Source organism: Chroicocephalus ridibundus, chromosome 9 (assembly GCF_963924245.1).
Source record: "Chroicocephalus ridibundus chromosome 9, bChrRid1.1, whole genome shotgun sequence".
NCBI lineage: Eukaryota > Metazoa > Chordata > Aves > Charadriiformes > Laridae > Chroicocephalus > Chroicocephalus ridibundus.
Window position 1 is genome coordinate 14,306,579 of NC_086292.1, and position 16,291 is coordinate 14,322,869.

Sequence of the window (16,291 nt, forward strand, 5' to 3'; positions counted from 1 at the left end):
AGGCACTAGTGGTGCCTTTGGAAATTAGCAGTTTTGTAGTAGCTGCTAATGAGAGCACTGCAAGGCAGTGACAGACGTGGTTGCTCAGAGAACTGCAGGTAGAGACCAAATCCTTATGTAAGGAAAAGCAGCTTGACCAGCGCGTAGCATTTCATGGCTTCGTACAGTTGGTAAGTTAATAAACAGCATGATGGTTTTACAGCCGCTGTGCAGTGAACGGTAGTCAGCAGGCCTGTGCTGAAGAACAGGTCAGCTCCAGTGCTGAGTCTCTGGTTTGTCGTATCTCTCCAGTTGAAGACTTAAAATGCTGCTGCCTCTGGAGAAGACTTGGTTAGCTAGTGCTTGATCAAGAGGCCGTGTTTGCTCAAGCAGTGTTAGCTCTTGCTAGAAGGGCAAATTAGGATGGAGCCATGAGCAGCCTGGGCTCACGTTGTTTTTTTTTAACTTGCACTGCACTGCATCACAGTGACACAGATCTAATTGTGGGCCCTGGTACTTGCCTAACTGCGTTAAAACTAAGATACTGCAGAAGCGTTTAAAAGTTAGATACAGATCAGAAATTACAGTTGCTTAGAAGTAAAAGTTCGTGATGCAGAATCGCAGAGCCCTTGCAATTAATTCACAGCTTTACTTAAATTACTCACCTTTATCTAAACTCCTCACAGATGGCCTGGAGCATACCAAAAGCATCCTAATTTAAATAAGCTGGTTTTAAATAAACCCTGGCAGGACTTTGCTCAGGAGGTACAGCACAGTGTTAGCAAGTCTGAATAAATGGTGTTGGCTTTTTATGAAAACAAATTGGATTAATCTCGACAATTAGTCATAGGAAAATGCATTTGCATTTATATTAAAAGAATACATAGCATGCCCAATGAGAACATTGTTCTCAACACAGACATACAGTCTCTGGTGCCTGTTGAATTAAAATGCTTCAGAAATATTTCAGCCTGCAGGTAAACAAACAAGCCAGGGGATCATGTAAAAATGAACAAACTGATTTTGGTGTTTTCAGTCAGTGGGATGCTTGCTGGATGCATGTTCCCGCTTCTCCAAATTCCTGCCCTGGCTCTCCCTGGCCTCGTTGCCCATGCAGACAGGGTCTTCTTAAATGCTGGCAGTGTGAACCCATGGTTTAGCTCAGAAGGAAACCCCATTAGGGTTTACAACCCCACAGTTGCTTTTAAACCCAAAGGGATTTCCTCTGATCGTGGCCTTTCCGGCCCTTCACATCATTGCAGGGGAAGAACCTCTTTTAACGAGAGGCAGATGGCAAACAAAATGCCACACTGTCTAGTCTCCAGGTGAGCATGCCATTTATTTCTGGTGACTCTGCAGCACAACCTGCGTCTGCCACAGAAGCAAAACACAGACACCATGAAGAGTCCTTCTCGTGTATGGTGCATCTAACACATGCAGCTGCTGACAGCTCTTGAGACACAAAGAAGCTGTAGCATCCTCTGTTTTGAATAGTTCTCCATTTATGTGTGAAACAATATATGCCTTAACCTGCTCTAGCTGTGACCTTGCAGGATGGCTGGAGAGTAGTTTCCTTGCATGTGTCTAGATCCTTTTCTCAAATGGCTGTCACGTGTATTCAGGGCTCTCAGAATGAGTGCATGGTGTTGCCTGAATTTTGCAGATAGCTCCAAGTAAGAGGTCTGAGAAGGCACAACTAGACTGTATGTTACATTCCCTGGAAAAAAACCACATACATATGATCCATAAAAAAGGGAGGGGAATAAAACCCCCGCAAAACTGTAGAAAATGTAAAAAGAATTAAATATATTATTTTCCAGTTTTTGTAGACACTCCCTCCCATTAAGTTTTGAACTAAATTAATTTAGTATGTACGTTTGAGATTTGCACCAGCCCATTTTCTTCATGTTGGACATAAGTTTTATCTCTGATAGCCTGCATGGCAGAGGGCTGGTGGGCTGCTGCGTTCTGTGCTGCTGGCTGAAGGAGTGGATGAACAAAGGTGTTTCATAAACACTACAGCCAGCAGAGATCTATCTGGGCTTGCTTTCACTCATAGGGACTAAACCCCTTCTCATTTCTTCGCTGCTGTTTTGTTTCTAGGGCATCAGGAACTGTGTATACAGCAATCGACATCGCCACAGGACAGGAGGTAAGTGTCAGCAGTCCCAGCAGATTTTGCAGGGATTCAGTGCGTTCCCCTCTGGTGCGAACGGTGGATGGGACTTTTGGGTCACCAGTAGAACTTTACTGCAAAGGCTGTTCCTCTGAAGCACAGGCTAGCATCAGCCTGCAAAATACATCTCCTGCTGAGGCTGTTCCTCCTAAGCATGGACTAGTGTCAGCTGGCAAAATACATCATCTGCTGTCTGCAGCTCTTCGGTGAAAGCTCTTTAAGGGCAATGTGGTTCTGTGCCTCAGTAACTGAACACTTACTGTGGCTGTCCGCTTTCCAGCAGCCATTACACTGAGGTGTTGATTAATGCCTGAAAAGGTGCCTGTGAATTCCTGAGGGGTGTTCCTGATCCCCCTGGAGTCAGTAAAAGCCTTGGTGCTCTCTCTGCTTGGGCTCGTGCTTCGCCCGTAGCTTTTAAGGCCAATTGTAAGAGAATTGGTTTTTTACTTTGTCTTCAGAACAGGTTGGTGCTCTCCACCGTAGTGTTGGTCCCGGCCTGGTACCATGTTACATCATCCCTGAATGGGTATTTTAATGGAGAGGAATCTGTAAAGAATTCCCAGTAAGCTTTTGGGCCTGATAAAAATGATGTAATTTTTATTGCCAGTGTAAATGTATTGCTTTAGAAATTGTTATATCTCTGTTCCCCTGTGTGCATGAAGTTATTCTATTACAGAGAATGTTGGTCTATATATACAGTTTAACACTGTACATTTACAGAATGAAATCTGCCTGTGGACCTGGCCATAGATCAGTTAGCAATACAAATTGTAAAATCTAAAGATCTGTCATAATGAGAGGCCTCGGGAGAACCCTAGGGGTGATCACAGATTCCCCTATTGCTGTGAGGAATAAATAGCTTCATTATTTTGCATAGTTTTGGACAGACTTTGTCCTTATTAACTACCAGAAAGAATGCAAGGAGGGAAGCAGCATCTTTCAGAGAAGGACACACTAGCTCTGTCTTAATTACTAAATATATTAATGCATCAACCAGCTGATGGAGGCTGCCGTCATTCGGTCCCAATTTATCTTAATCACAGGTTCAGACAGTAATACTATTTAGCATTTTTTCCATCACCTGTTTTATCTTCAAAGTATAATGCAAGACCTAATTAAGGAGAGACCATGTTTAGGATGCAATTTTCTGTATTAGTCATACTGAGGCTGGTTGACACACACACACTGACAAATGAGAAGAATTACATCAAGAGCAAAGATCTCTCCTGAACAAACAAATGAGAAGAATTACATCAAGAGCAAAGATCTCTCCTGAACAATACAGTCGTGTTTAGGTCCAGTGTCAGTGACAGACCATTACAGCCCATGAACTGGTCCCGGGCAGGTTGGGTCCAGGGGGTGAGAGGCAAATCTTGAAGGAAAGCAGTGTTAACGCTGACTGTCCTTGTAGTGGCTGATTTAAAGTGGCATCTTAACATTAATTTCTTTTTCCAAGCCAGAGTTTTTAAATACATACAAACCCTGCCTGAAAGTCTGTCAAGAAAACCAGGAATGAGAGCAGTGGGGTGGTCTCTTTTGTGCCATGTCAAGAGCAGGTCTAGACAGAGGGGGAGGCTGGACAAACTGCGTACAGAGGGAACAAGAGGCAGATGTTAAATAGCCCCAGGGCCACGTCGCCCCACAAGGTGCGTGTGGGTGGGAGGGCTCTTCTGGGACCGCGGGGGAAGATGCATTTGCAGGAGTCCTTGGCCGGAGCGGAGCTGGATGGCAGGGAGGGGAGTAGGGCTGAGCCCAGGATGAAAAGCTCAGGCAGAGACTGTGGGAAGACGGGACTGGGTGGAGGAGGTGAGGCAGAGGCAGGACGGCTACAGTGGTTCAGAGCAAAAGCGATCGTATTTGTAATAAACAGACAAGGTGGTGTCTTAGAGAATCCTGTTGCTTTCTAGGGCTACAGTTTAAAATTTATCATTTCTGGCTGTTGGCAAATACATCTGAATCCTGCTGGTAGTTTCTTATCCACCAGCAGTGCTGCGCTTTATAACTGCTCTTAGATAGAGGTCTACAAGGGATCTAAAAGTCCTAAGCCATGCTCATAACCCTGGGTGTATCTATAAGATACCATAGAACGGATTATTATTTTTTAAACCCAGAAAATAACTGCAAATCTAAACTGTTAAAGAATGTTGTTTAGAGTTGCAAAATCAAAATTGAAGAAATTAGGAAGTGCTAGGATTGTATTTTTTTGTGTAACCTTAATGATCTTTTTAGTACAGCATTTTATACATAATATACGTACGTGTTTTCAGTTATGCAATCAAGTCAAGAATAACAGCAGTTGGTAAAATAATTATTAAAAAAATCATATAATTGCTAAAGTATTACCAGCTGTTTTATACATTTTCACAGTAACAAAATCACTTCCTGCTTGCAAAATGTGCACGAATAATAATAGTGGTGATAAACTAAGGTCATTTGAGAAGAATGTAGGTCCAGAGAGCGTTGTTAGAGATTTGTAGTTGATAGTGTAAAGGCAATTTTTACAGATTTTACAAGGCAAAATGTATATGGCCATGTGTCCTGTACCTAGCACCCAAGCTAGCAGAGAAATAGGGTGTTGTAATGTAAGTTACTGAGCTCTTATGTCAGCTCTTATGTCTAATAACAAGACAGTTTGGCACAGCTCTGCTACGTCATTCCAAAAACACTCCATGTTCATTCTGATCTCATGCAACAGACTACTCAAGTTAATGGTTTTCAATGTCATTTTAGGTGGCCATAAAACAAATGAATCTCCAACAACAGCCCAAAAAAGAACTAATTATTAATGAAATCCTGGTCATGAGGGAAAATAAGAATCCCAATATTGTTAACTATTTAGACAGGTAAGTGGTTCTGGTATTATCACATGAATGTTCATTTAGAAATTGCAAGACAAAGATTAAAAAAACCCTTTGGTCACGGGCAGAAAATTGACCTCTTTATCTACTCATATACTGTGTATGCGAGGAGGCTGCATTTTGTCTGCATTAATCTTTTCTGGCATATATAGTTTGAAGACTGTTTTCAAAAGCCTGGATCAGCCATATGTTACTAAAACAACAGCCTGTAAGTTCACTACCTCCATGTTGTTTTGTTGTTGGGTTTTGTTTTTTTTTTCAGTTGATGATATTTTCTGTGTCTTACGATAAGTGGTGATAAATCATCATAGAAATTATTTCCCTTGGGCTGTTGCCAATATCTTACATTGCTGTGAATGCCAGAAAGACTAGGTTCTTTTTTCCAGAAACATGTGATTTGCCAGTTTTAAAATTGTTTTTCCTGTTTCTGAATGTATTTTATGATGGGTTTTCCAAACTGTTGACCAATTTCTGTCCTCAGTGGTACACACCCTCCTACCAGGCACAACTATGAAAGTTGTGTTGCCTTGTTCCTGGAGTTAATCATGGAATTTATGTGTTAAGATGATGAACCAGATGATGTGAAATGTCCTGGTTCAAGATGTGTCTTTCCTGTTACTAAACTGCTTTCTTCACTTGCTTGCCATCTAAGATGTCTAATTTTTCACTAATGTGCCTTTCTCATTTAGACTGCACGGGTTCTAAGTGATGTATATCTTAGAAGAAATGTCTATTCATATTATTCTGTCTTCGTTTAAAAATGACCCGGAATCAAAAAATCAGTTGCAGTCTTTTCCATATGGTAATTTAGCTATGCACATTCATCCGAATGCCATTGTTTTCTTCTTTCAGCTACCTAGTCGGTGACGAACTCTGGGTAGTTATGGAATACTTGGCTGGAGGCTCTTTAACTGATGTTGTTACAGAGACATGTATGGATGAAGGCCAGATAGCAGCTGTCTGTAGGGAGGTAAGGGATCCCACATGTGCTTCCAATTACTTGGACTGGATGGTACATCTAAACAGGTGGTAAGAACATGAGTGTTTCCATGTTCAGAGTTTTGCAGAGTTTTGTTTCTGTGTTGCTTGTATAATATGGAGAAGAAAAATCATCTTAAGTGAACTGCCTGCCAGTATCACTACACTTATTATACTCTGTTATTATACTGTTATTGTACTATCTCATTTTTCTTTTTTTTTTTTTTTTAAATTTTACTGTTCTCAGCTTTGCCTCTTTTTTGCCTGGAGCATGTCTGTACTGCATTCCTTGCCTGTAAAAGCAAAGATGCTGGTGGCAGAATTTTAAAATAACAGCAAAGAAAAATTAGAGACTCATTTATCACAGTTCTCAGCTTAAAAGGATAGTACTCCACCCAAAATGGTGTTTGCTTCTGGAAAATGACTAACATGCTACTTCCAAATCGGCTGTAGAGCCTAACAATAAAATCTTCGTCATGCAGCCTCCCACCTGAAAGTGGTGCACTTCGTATTGAAGGAAGGGACTTTTTCTTTTTTACAAACAATAGTTTGTCATATGGATGGAGATAGCGCATTCATTGCAGCAGCAGTCATTCTGTCTGTGCTTGCAGGGGATAGTCTGTAACAATAATTGACATTTCTCTTTCAAAAGCTAATAGGCCTTCATTTAGAAAGTTATTACTCTAATAGTGTTGAAGCAGCAAGCTATTCCTCTTGACAGCACAATATTCTGCCATTACTCACAATTAATCTAGAAATTATATCTTTTAGAGCCATTTTCTTTCTTGTGTGATGAAATCAGGTCATTAATTTTTACCCTCATGTTTCTTTTTTATCTATCAGTGCCTGCAAGCACTGGATTTCCTTCATTCAAACCAAGTGATTCACAGAGACATCAAAAGCGACAATATTCTTCTCGGAATGGACGGATCTGTCAAATTGAGTAGGTATTCTTGGTCAGGCGCAGCATTCCCAGGATGTGGTGCGGGGCTGCTTTTGACTGACTGCCAGTTACCCCAAAGTGATGGCCTGTGGTAGTGCACTGACCACTGCTGCAAGCTAAGAGCACAATTCCAACGTGCAGAGTGGTACAGAAGGCAAAAAGATGTAAAGAGTGGCTATGGCTGGTGTATGTCCCTTCCAGAAGGAAGGAGTTACAATCTAAAGCTTCAAGTGAATAAAAGCCACTGCATGAAACCTGAGGGAGATTTTTTTTAAGTGGCCAGTTCAATATTTCCTTGGCTACAGCAGCAAGTAAAGAGCATGGCCGCTTTTCCAGACAGATTCAACAGCGCATTCTCAGGCATATAGTGGGGATTTCTTTTGCTTGGTTTCATAATTCAAGCTGGCTTTAACAATACTTGTTTTTTTCCTCAGCTGATTTCGGCTTCTGTGCTCAGATCACCCCTGAGCAGAGTAAACGGAGCACAATGGTCGGGACTCCTTATTGGATGGCACCAGAAGTGGTGACAAGAAAAGCATACGGCCCCAAAGTGGACATCTGGTCACTTGGGATCATGGCAATAGAAATGGTGGAAGGAGAACCTCCTTACCTTAATGAAAATCCTCTCAGGGTAAGGTGCAAGCAAAATCAGATATTACTGTCTTTCTAATCCTTCCCATGTTTTGTCTCCCATGAGACGAAGTCACAGTCACATCAGCTTGAACTAGTTCCACCAAGGCCTGCTTCTAAAAATGTCACTGGAGCATATCAGCATATACTGTGGCTTTGGTTGCATCAATGGGAGAACCTCAAAAGAGAAGTGACATGTAGCCAGTTCAGAAATGTGCCATTCTTGCCTTCCATGATGCTTGGTTTTGAACTTTTTGAACTGTATCTCTGACAATTTTTCAGCAGCAAGTTTCTCCAATTGGGGCATTTTTATAAAAAGTATTTTAACTGTATCTGCAGGCAGAGAAGTCTTCAAACTCAGATCAGTGCCAGTTGCTTACCTGAGCCTTTCAGGAAGCGTCACTGGTTATAGTAATGCCATAATTATTTATTACCAAATACATTTATAAAAGTATGTTTTAGCACAGATACTTGTAGTAAACTAATATATTTTTAATGTTTTGAAGTTTTCAGTTTTATCCTAATCCCTTAAAATTAAATGGCCGGTTCTCATACCAAATGAGTGTGTAATAGTGGAGGAGTGTATACAAAGATAAAACCTCGTGACTGATAGCTGAAACAAAGTTAAATGCCGCACAGGTAATTCCTGATAGGATGCATGAATTTATGAGGAAATTAATTTTGACCTATGTGTATACAGACATAATTTTTATTAAGGCTAGAACTAAAATAGAGCACGACCTTTAGCTTTTTTTGTAGCAGTAAGGCTGTGCTCTCTCTGGTCTATGGCACCCAGACGGTGTACTACAGACTGAAAGAAGAAATAAGAGAATGGTCAGGAAATAGCCCCAGCCATGCTACGTAAGAAAGGAGCACAGCGATTATACACATTTCAGTCTTGCACTCCTTTTGAAAAAAGGTTGCTGAGTTTTCTTGGAATACTTCTTTTGTTTTGGTATGTGTCCTGGGGTTTTTGGTTCCAGTGCACACATGTGGAGCAGTGTGTGCTGTGCCACCTTGTGTGGAGGGATAAGAAACAAACAGGTTTGGATTCAGACTGATGACGAATAATCAGAATGCACCATCGCTGGCAGGGTGGCAGTAGGCCTGTGTCACTGCAGCCCAGTTTCACCAGCAGAGACTTTTGCACATCACCAGTTTTGCTTGTTTCCAGCAAAGAGAGGACCTCATATTCCACTTGCTTCCATGGAAAGACCCTTGCAAAAAATGCGTTTGCCTTGTGCAAGGCAGCAAAAACAGATGCAGAGAATTAGCATTACTGGTCTGGATGCTGAAAATTTGCTGTTCCTTAACCTCAAATGTTGATTAGGGCTCCTCAAGAAGCCTCAGGTCAACTGTTAGAAAGATAAGTGGATTTCTTATCTCTGACTAAATTCACGTTCAGGTATTCCTGCCCTTGCCCAGATTATTTGAGATGCTCTTTTTCTCCATACATGCCTCATCTCCTGCTGGAGTTAAGATCAACTTGAACACTTAGAGATTTAAGGCACCTTCAGGTGTCTGAGTAAAATTGCAGTAGATTAAAATCAGGCATCTGAAGTTGATACCATCTGTATTAGCTTCCTGGACTCTTTTGCAGAGGTTGTTGCCCCTGAGCTAGGAACAGCGAACAGCTTGCGATGGACCACCTGAAGTTGCCAGTTATCAGCTAGTTTTATTAAGGTAAAATAACCCCATTAGGGACAGAATCCATCTGCTGTTGTACGTGCAATCAGAGACTTCAGTGAGGTCTCAGCCGCATCCAAACAGGAGAGCTTATAAGCAATACCTGTTTTTACAGCAGTTTTTTAGCTGGTGGCACACGGTAGTTCTTGGGTTTAATAATCACATTTAGACCACATTCAGGGAATTCTGCAAAGCCTGGAAAAAAAGGGATGCTCTTTCGTTTTTATGAATGATTGCTTTAATAATGGAAGGCATGTAGGAGCTTCAGTTACTGACACTAAATTAAATACATAAATAAATTATATAAGTCATTAAAAGATCATTAATTGTAGAGTTAACAGTAGTCTTAATGTAGATGCAGCTGTTGTTTTCCACATGTAGAGCAAACGCGTGCTATGTTGCTCAGGTTCTTTCCAGCCTATGCAGAACTCACAGGAATGAACCATTTTCCAGCCATGAACATCCTGGATATTTCTGTGATGGTATTTGTTTTCTCTCCCTGTGATTTCCTTCCATCAGACATATGCCTAGGGCCTGAGAGACAAACATTGGAGCGATAAATATCCCTTGAAATGCAGGTTGGACCTCCCCAGTTTCAATTTAAAGTAAAAACAACAAACCAAACCCTAAGGATTTCTGTTGCTTGTTCATTTGTTAACCACAGTGCCTCAGTTTTGCTCAGTACTGTTGCATATTTCCAAATGCTGTGGATCTTCTACAGTTTCAGGCTTCTAAATCATCTGTGTATTGTTCTGTCATGTATCTGGGTGGCCTGGATAACTTTAGGATATCATTTTCACAGACTGCAGTTATAATTGTATACCAATCCTTTCTTGTTTCTTGGTATGTTAAACAAATTAATGAGCTTTGCAGCTACTGCAAACACTCGTTTCCTTTGGACTGTTCTTGTTTTTCTTTGCGGGCTGTATCATAGGAAACCAAAAGATACATGATAAGAAGGTACTTCAGCTTCTCATAGACCACTTTCTGTTGTAGAAATATTTAAAAGGTGCAGTGCTGTTGTCATTTAACCCCAGCCGGCAACAAAGAACTATGTGGTCTTTTCGCTCACATGCACACCCACACCCCCCCACACGCACCCTGGCTGGAGTGAGAGGGGAATTGGAAGAAAAAGGCAAAACGCGTGGGTTGATATTAAGGCAGCTCAACAGAACAGCAAAGAAAAGAGGAAAACAACGACAATAGTACTGATAAACGAATACAAATACAAAATACAAAACACGATTAATGTACCACCATTCACCAACCAAACCTGGGAAGCTCCTGGCCTGCTCTGAGCAGCAATTCCTGCCACCACCACCCCAGCCAGCTCCCCCAGCTCTATGTTGGGCATGGCGTCACATAGTGTCAAATATTCTATACTGTCTACCTCATGACCAGATCTCACACTTTCCAAGTAATTACCACCACTGTGGTTATCTGGGTCCTAATAAACCATCTCCCGCACGGCTCATTCCCTTAGGTCCTGGATACCTCTCTCCATGGTGGTCCACTTGCTTGGACGGCATAACATCATCTTCACTGAAGGGGTACCTTTCCCTCGTGCCTGAAAGGAGTCTCCTCCAGAGGCTGAGGGTTCATGTATTTTTCCAATCACCCTGTCAATGCCCCCATCCCTAGACAGGGATCGCAGCTGCCTGGCTTCCCTACCCTCTAATACCAAGCTACTGGCCCTGTTATCCCAGCGTCAGAGCAGCAAGGTGTCTATGTGCTCGCCTGGATGTTGACTGAAGTCTTTTTGCACATCTTGCAGCTCACTTGGGGATAGGGATGGGGTGATTATCTCTGTTCTGCCTGTTCCTCCTGTTCTCATGATGGCCCTGGTTCATTGTCATCCTTTACTAAGCAAACTGATTTCTTCGTGTATTTCTTCTTCTGTACAGGGGCGACTGATACCGGCACAGGCTGGTTTTCTGGTTCAGTTGCAGTGCCTGTCGCAGGGGTTGGGGTAGCCACCGTACCTGTTGGTCTGGTTTCCCTCTCTTTCCCCTGAGAGTGCTGCATAATATCAAGCAGTGTTTGGTAGATACTGTCCCCACACAGTGCCTCTCTGGAATAGCCACAGCATTTTCCTTTCAAATATTCCACCACTATGTCAGGGTCCTGTAGCTGTTCAGGGGTCCCACACCATTGGAGATGAGAAGCTGTCTAGATACCTTCCCATATTCTCCCATGTGCAGAGCCATCTGTGGCTATCCAGCCTCAGGGTGGTAGTCTTCAATAGTCATTTAACCCTAAACAAGACCTGAAATACATTCAGGAGACACAGCAATAGGACCATGCTGGTTTGAACATCCCAAGGATATCCCAGATTCTCAAAAGCTGTTGAACCTGGCCCGAAGGAGAAAAGGGAGGTAAAAGAGTTGGGGAAAATATTCCCCCCCCCCCCGCCGCCAGCTCAGCGCTGTGTGCAGTGGCTGTGGTCAGCTGCGTGTGGACACGTTAAGACTGATTTTGTGACATTTATGTTGTGGGGAAAGTAATGAAAATTCCTTTCATTGTTTTTACTCTAGGATAGTTCATTTGCCTTTTTAGGCTTGGAAATTTTTCTCTGTATTTAAGAGGAGACTAACAAAGTCAATTTGGTCACGGTCCGTTTAAATGCCAGTAGCGCAGAGCTGTTACTATCACGCCAGACATTTTTATGCAAGACTCCTAGGCCTACTTCTATTATTATTACTGTGTATTTTAGACATATTTTGCAAGTTTAAGTTTGAATAGTTCAAAATGTTTGTCTTATGTTTCTGAATAACATCTTGCAAAAGCGGAATGAACGCATCTCCCTAGCTTCTCAGCATGTTAGACCTTGGTTACAAGTGAACCACATTAGATAACGCTCACCCTGTTTTGCGAAATTATATTATAATTCCTCGGCCTGAGGAACATCAGGAAGACTTGCTAAGCTGCATGAACACTGTCAGCTGCATGGAAGCGAGCATCCTTGGCTTTGCTTAAGAAACTTAAGCTTAGCTTAGGCTAGATGCCATTGAGAAGGAGAAAGGCTGGAATTTTCAAGTGTTTGGCTAGGCCTGTGTGCGCAGAATGACTGTGCAGTCAGCTGAGCAGCTGGACCTTTATGGACATCATGGAAGGGAATTCACAGAGGACTCAACCCTTAACACAGGCAAATATTCCCGATTCTCAGGTAACATTTGCTTTGGGTTTTAAGTTGTTCCAGCTTTTCTGTCTGTGAAGATGACCCTGAAAACGTGAAATACGTGTAAGAGAGCTAATGTTATCTTTCCTAAATAAATAAATAAATAAATAAACTTTTCTAAAACATTGTTTTTGAGAGATAAAGTACCCTCCAATTCTTTTCACTGGGAAGCTTGCCTGAAACATGAAGATTATTGTTTAAAGGCAGCATAGTCTATTCTGCTTCTTGTCCATTTTTGCTGACTTAGGGAACATATTTCTTTCATAGTCTGAGCCACTTTCTCCATGTCACCAAGCCTGAGCTTTCGAAAACCCAACGGCCAAAACCTCCCATTTCTTCCCTGGAATTTCTGGCCTGTTTTTGATACTTCAGTATCAAAACTAGCACAGGGCTACCGTAGGGATGGAATTACTAATTTTTCTGATTAGACCATTAAAAGTTTTTGTTTTACCACAAAAGTGAAGATGATCTGGGATTTGGAGACTGATGAAAAGCATAGTTTGCAGGTGGCTCCCATCTGCCCAATTATGCCTTTTCTTCATAATATATTAGGGCACGCAGCTTACGTGTGTGTATTGAAAATGAGGTTCCAAATGTTTCTGTTTCTTTAGCCAAGAAATAAGCTGATGGATTTACTTTTTTTCATCCAGTTACCGTTTTTATCAGAACAGAGCAAAAAACTTGACTACCTTTGTTTTATGGAAGCTGTACTTTAAGGACTGTTGAGCACTGCAGAGATTCATTTTATATAACAGTCCTTTGAAATAATATAGTTAGACCAAATTCGCTTTTTAAAGTAGGCTCCAAAGCTAGTTTCAATACTTGGTGAAGCAAAATGTGCTTTTGCTGATGTAGTTCATACTAACTAGGTCAGCAAATGAAATCAGCTGTCAAGGCAAGATCACTTTGATGTTGGGATAGCTGTGGCTGCATCAGGGGTTTTTTTGGTTGGCTTATTTTTTTTTGGTACACAAAAATCATCTCTAACCCTCTCCCAGGGAAGAAACTGCCCATGGAGACTGGACCTTAAAAAATGAGGTCTATATGACCAGTTATGAATATAAAAGATGCAGATGGAGTCTTGCGTTTCCTTTTCTCCAGGCGCTGTATCTGATAGCTACAAATGGGACACCGGAGCTGCAGAACCCCGAGCGACTGTCTGCTGTGTTTCGTGACTTTCTGAACTGCTGCCTGGAGATGGATGTGGACAGGCGAGGGTCTGCCAAGGAACTTCTGCAGGTAAAATCTGAACCTTCTGCAAGTGAAACAGCTGTACTATGTAAGGGGCTTCTCATCAGCTCAGTTCAAAGGCACCAGGTGGAACCTCCTCATATGAGGCTCCAGTCTTGGTGCTTTTCAAATGAAAAATAAGTAGAATCATAGAAAGGTTTGGAAGGGACCTTTAAAGCCCATCTAGTCCAACCCCCCTGCCATGAGCAGGGACATCTTCAACTAGATCAGGTTACTCAGAGCCCCGTCCAACCTGGCCTTGAGTGTTTCCAGGGATGTGGCATCTACCACCTCTCTGGGCAACCTGGGCCAGCGTCTCACCACCCTCATCGTAAAAAACTTCTTCTTTATATCTAGTCTGAATCTACCCTCTTTTAGTTTAAAACCATTATTCCTTGTCCTGTTGCAACAGGCCTGCTAAAAAGTTTGTCCCCATCTTCCTTATGAGTCCCCTTTAAGTGTTGAAACACTGCAATAAGGTCTCCCCAGACCCTTACTTCTCCAGGCTGAACAACCACAACTCTCTCAGCCTGTCCTCACAGGAGAGGTGTTCCATCCCTCTGATCATTTTAGTGGCCCTGTTTTGTATTTTGGTAGTATATTCATTTTTACATGGTAGCAAAATAACTGAAGTGGAATGATCCCAGGTACAGAGGCCTGAAATGGTGTTGGTGGCTACCGTATACCGAGATATGACCATGGAGGAACCCAATGAAATCAGTCACAGCTAAGCAGTCAGAGCTTTGGCCCTGGGAAGGAAGGGGCTGTGGGGTGCTCACTGTGAGCATCAGAGAGGCCCTGACTTGTCCATCCTGCCCGACTCTTAGAGGTTTCTGCCACTGAGCCCCACTTTTAGAGGTTTCTGCCACCAAAACAGGGACAGCTGTGCGGGACTTGTCACAGCTCCATTTGCTGCTTGGCACAGTCAAGTAGATGAGAACTGCTACAGGTTTACTGCCAGGTTTTGTGGCAGATAGGGAGCTGCAGGACGTGCCACTTGGCTGTCCCTGCTGTGAAGGTGCCAGCCAGCACAGGAGGGGCTGGGGGTGGGATGGTAGACACTGCTCTCACTGCAACCCGGAGCTGAGTCCGTTAGTGCTCTGTCACTTGTCCCCATGCTTTTGTCTTGGTGCTGAAAACCTGTACCTCAGTGGCCTTCAGAACAACACCTGGGCCTAAATACCACTGGAATAAACATTTCCTAGAGGTATTGGAGTTCCCTCAGGAATGGCTTATGCCCTCATCTTTTTTGACAACTAAAATAGCCCATGTCTTTAGAAAACTGGAACTTAAGTATTTTGAGATTCCTGAAAGGAACAAGGCCCTGGGACAGCAAGCAGGATTCCCAGAGCGCTGGCAGGGCAAAAATCCCAGCAAGCTGAAGACACCTTGATAAATGGATTAATAGGATTATGGGCCATGTTTGCCTGTGATAGCAAGGTACTGGACACAGGTGTAGATGGTCCCCTCAGTCCTATTTCTGTGTATTCCTGGTACCCAGAGGAATCCTGCTAGGGCCTGTGAGTAACTGAGTCTGGAAAGTAATGGTTCATTTCTTTTTTTCCTTTGGGCAGCATCCATTTTTAAAATTAGCCAAGCCTCTCTCCAGTCTGACTCCTCTGATCATTGCAGCAAAGGAAGCGATTAAGAACAGCAGCCGCTAGTGCTTCAGGCCGGCTTTCTCCCATGCCAGCTCAGAGCAGGACTGAGAACAAAAACTCTATAAAACCTCAACTCTTGTGCTGCAGGACAGATGGATGGATGAACAAACCAACGGTCACAGTCACGGTGGTAGGAGGGACAACAGCCCAGTCCCTCAAGGAGTAAAAAATTATCATTTGTCTTCTTCCTGCTTTCTGGCTCCTTAATTTATTTTTAAGATGAAACAGGGCTTAAGACAGAGAGGTAATGACCGAAAATGCTTTGCTGACTCAGCCATTTCCAAGGTAAAGCAAATTCAGTTGGAAGATTGCCTTCCTTCTCACCCTGTGAATAAGCTGTACATTCACTTTTAAATTGTCAGTTGTTTCTTAAAGACAGAAAGTCCCTTTTATGTTTGGGGTTTTTTTGGTACGGTTTGGCATTGGAGACGGGTCTCCTTCATTCGTAAACTCCAGACTGCACTGCCTTTTGAGTACAGCCCACTCACTGGTATTTGCCCAGTCATGGTACTTCTAGATGAGGAAAAAAGCGAAATTCCATTTCCAACCAAAAAGGAATCAAGAATGGGGCAGACAAAACATCCTGTTGAGATACAGGCTTTCAACTGTGAATATATAGTGTTTTGGTTCTTGACAGTTTGATTTGTATAACTAATTGTAATCTGTTTGCCTGGATGAGGGTCTTACTAAAATGAAAAAGCAGAAAGATCAGTCAGTGAGCTCAGAAAGGGCTCGTCTGAAGCAAAGCTGTAAGAGAAACGGGAGGTGAGAGCGGGCCCGGCCTTGCCCAGTGCTGAGCCCCAGCAGACCCCTTGCAGAGCACGGAGCAGCCCCAGCAGCCGCAGACCCAGGCTGGAAGAAGGCGCTTGTAGTGGGAAGCAGCAGCAGACCGGCACTGGGTGCGTGCCTCCTCCTGGGACCGGACTGATCGTCCCGTATCAGAGCCAAACTGGCAGTGGGCTGCTCCCGAGG

General features: G+C 42.9%; 1 protein-coding gene across 4 annotated transcripts in view; it reads left to right on the forward strand.

Annotated features, from left to right (window-relative positions):
* Nucleotides 1–15,504, forward strand: part of PAK3 (p21 (RAC1) activated kinase 3) — a 140,443-nt gene extending 124,939 nt beyond the window's left edge. For all 4 annotated transcript variants that reach the window (XM_063345611.1, XM_063345614.1, XM_063345612.1 and 1 more), the window contains 7 exons: nucleotides 2,083–2,131; nucleotides 4,886–4,998; nucleotides 5,866–5,983; nucleotides 6,835–6,934; nucleotides 7,369–7,565; nucleotides 13,530–13,667; nucleotides 15,233–15,504. In XM_063345611.1, the coding sequence (XP_063201681.1) occupies nucleotides 2,083–2,131; nucleotides 4,886–4,998; nucleotides 5,866–5,983; nucleotides 6,835–6,934; nucleotides 7,369–7,565; nucleotides 13,530–13,667; nucleotides 15,233–15,322 (805 nt within the window). In that variant the 3' untranslated portion in view covers nucleotides 15,323–15,504. The remainder of the gene's footprint in view (nucleotides 1–2,082; nucleotides 2,132–4,885; nucleotides 4,999–5,865; nucleotides 5,984–6,834; nucleotides 6,935–7,368; nucleotides 7,566–13,529; nucleotides 13,668–15,232) is intronic.
* The last annotated feature ends 787 nt before the right edge of the window (nucleotides 15,505–16,291 follow it).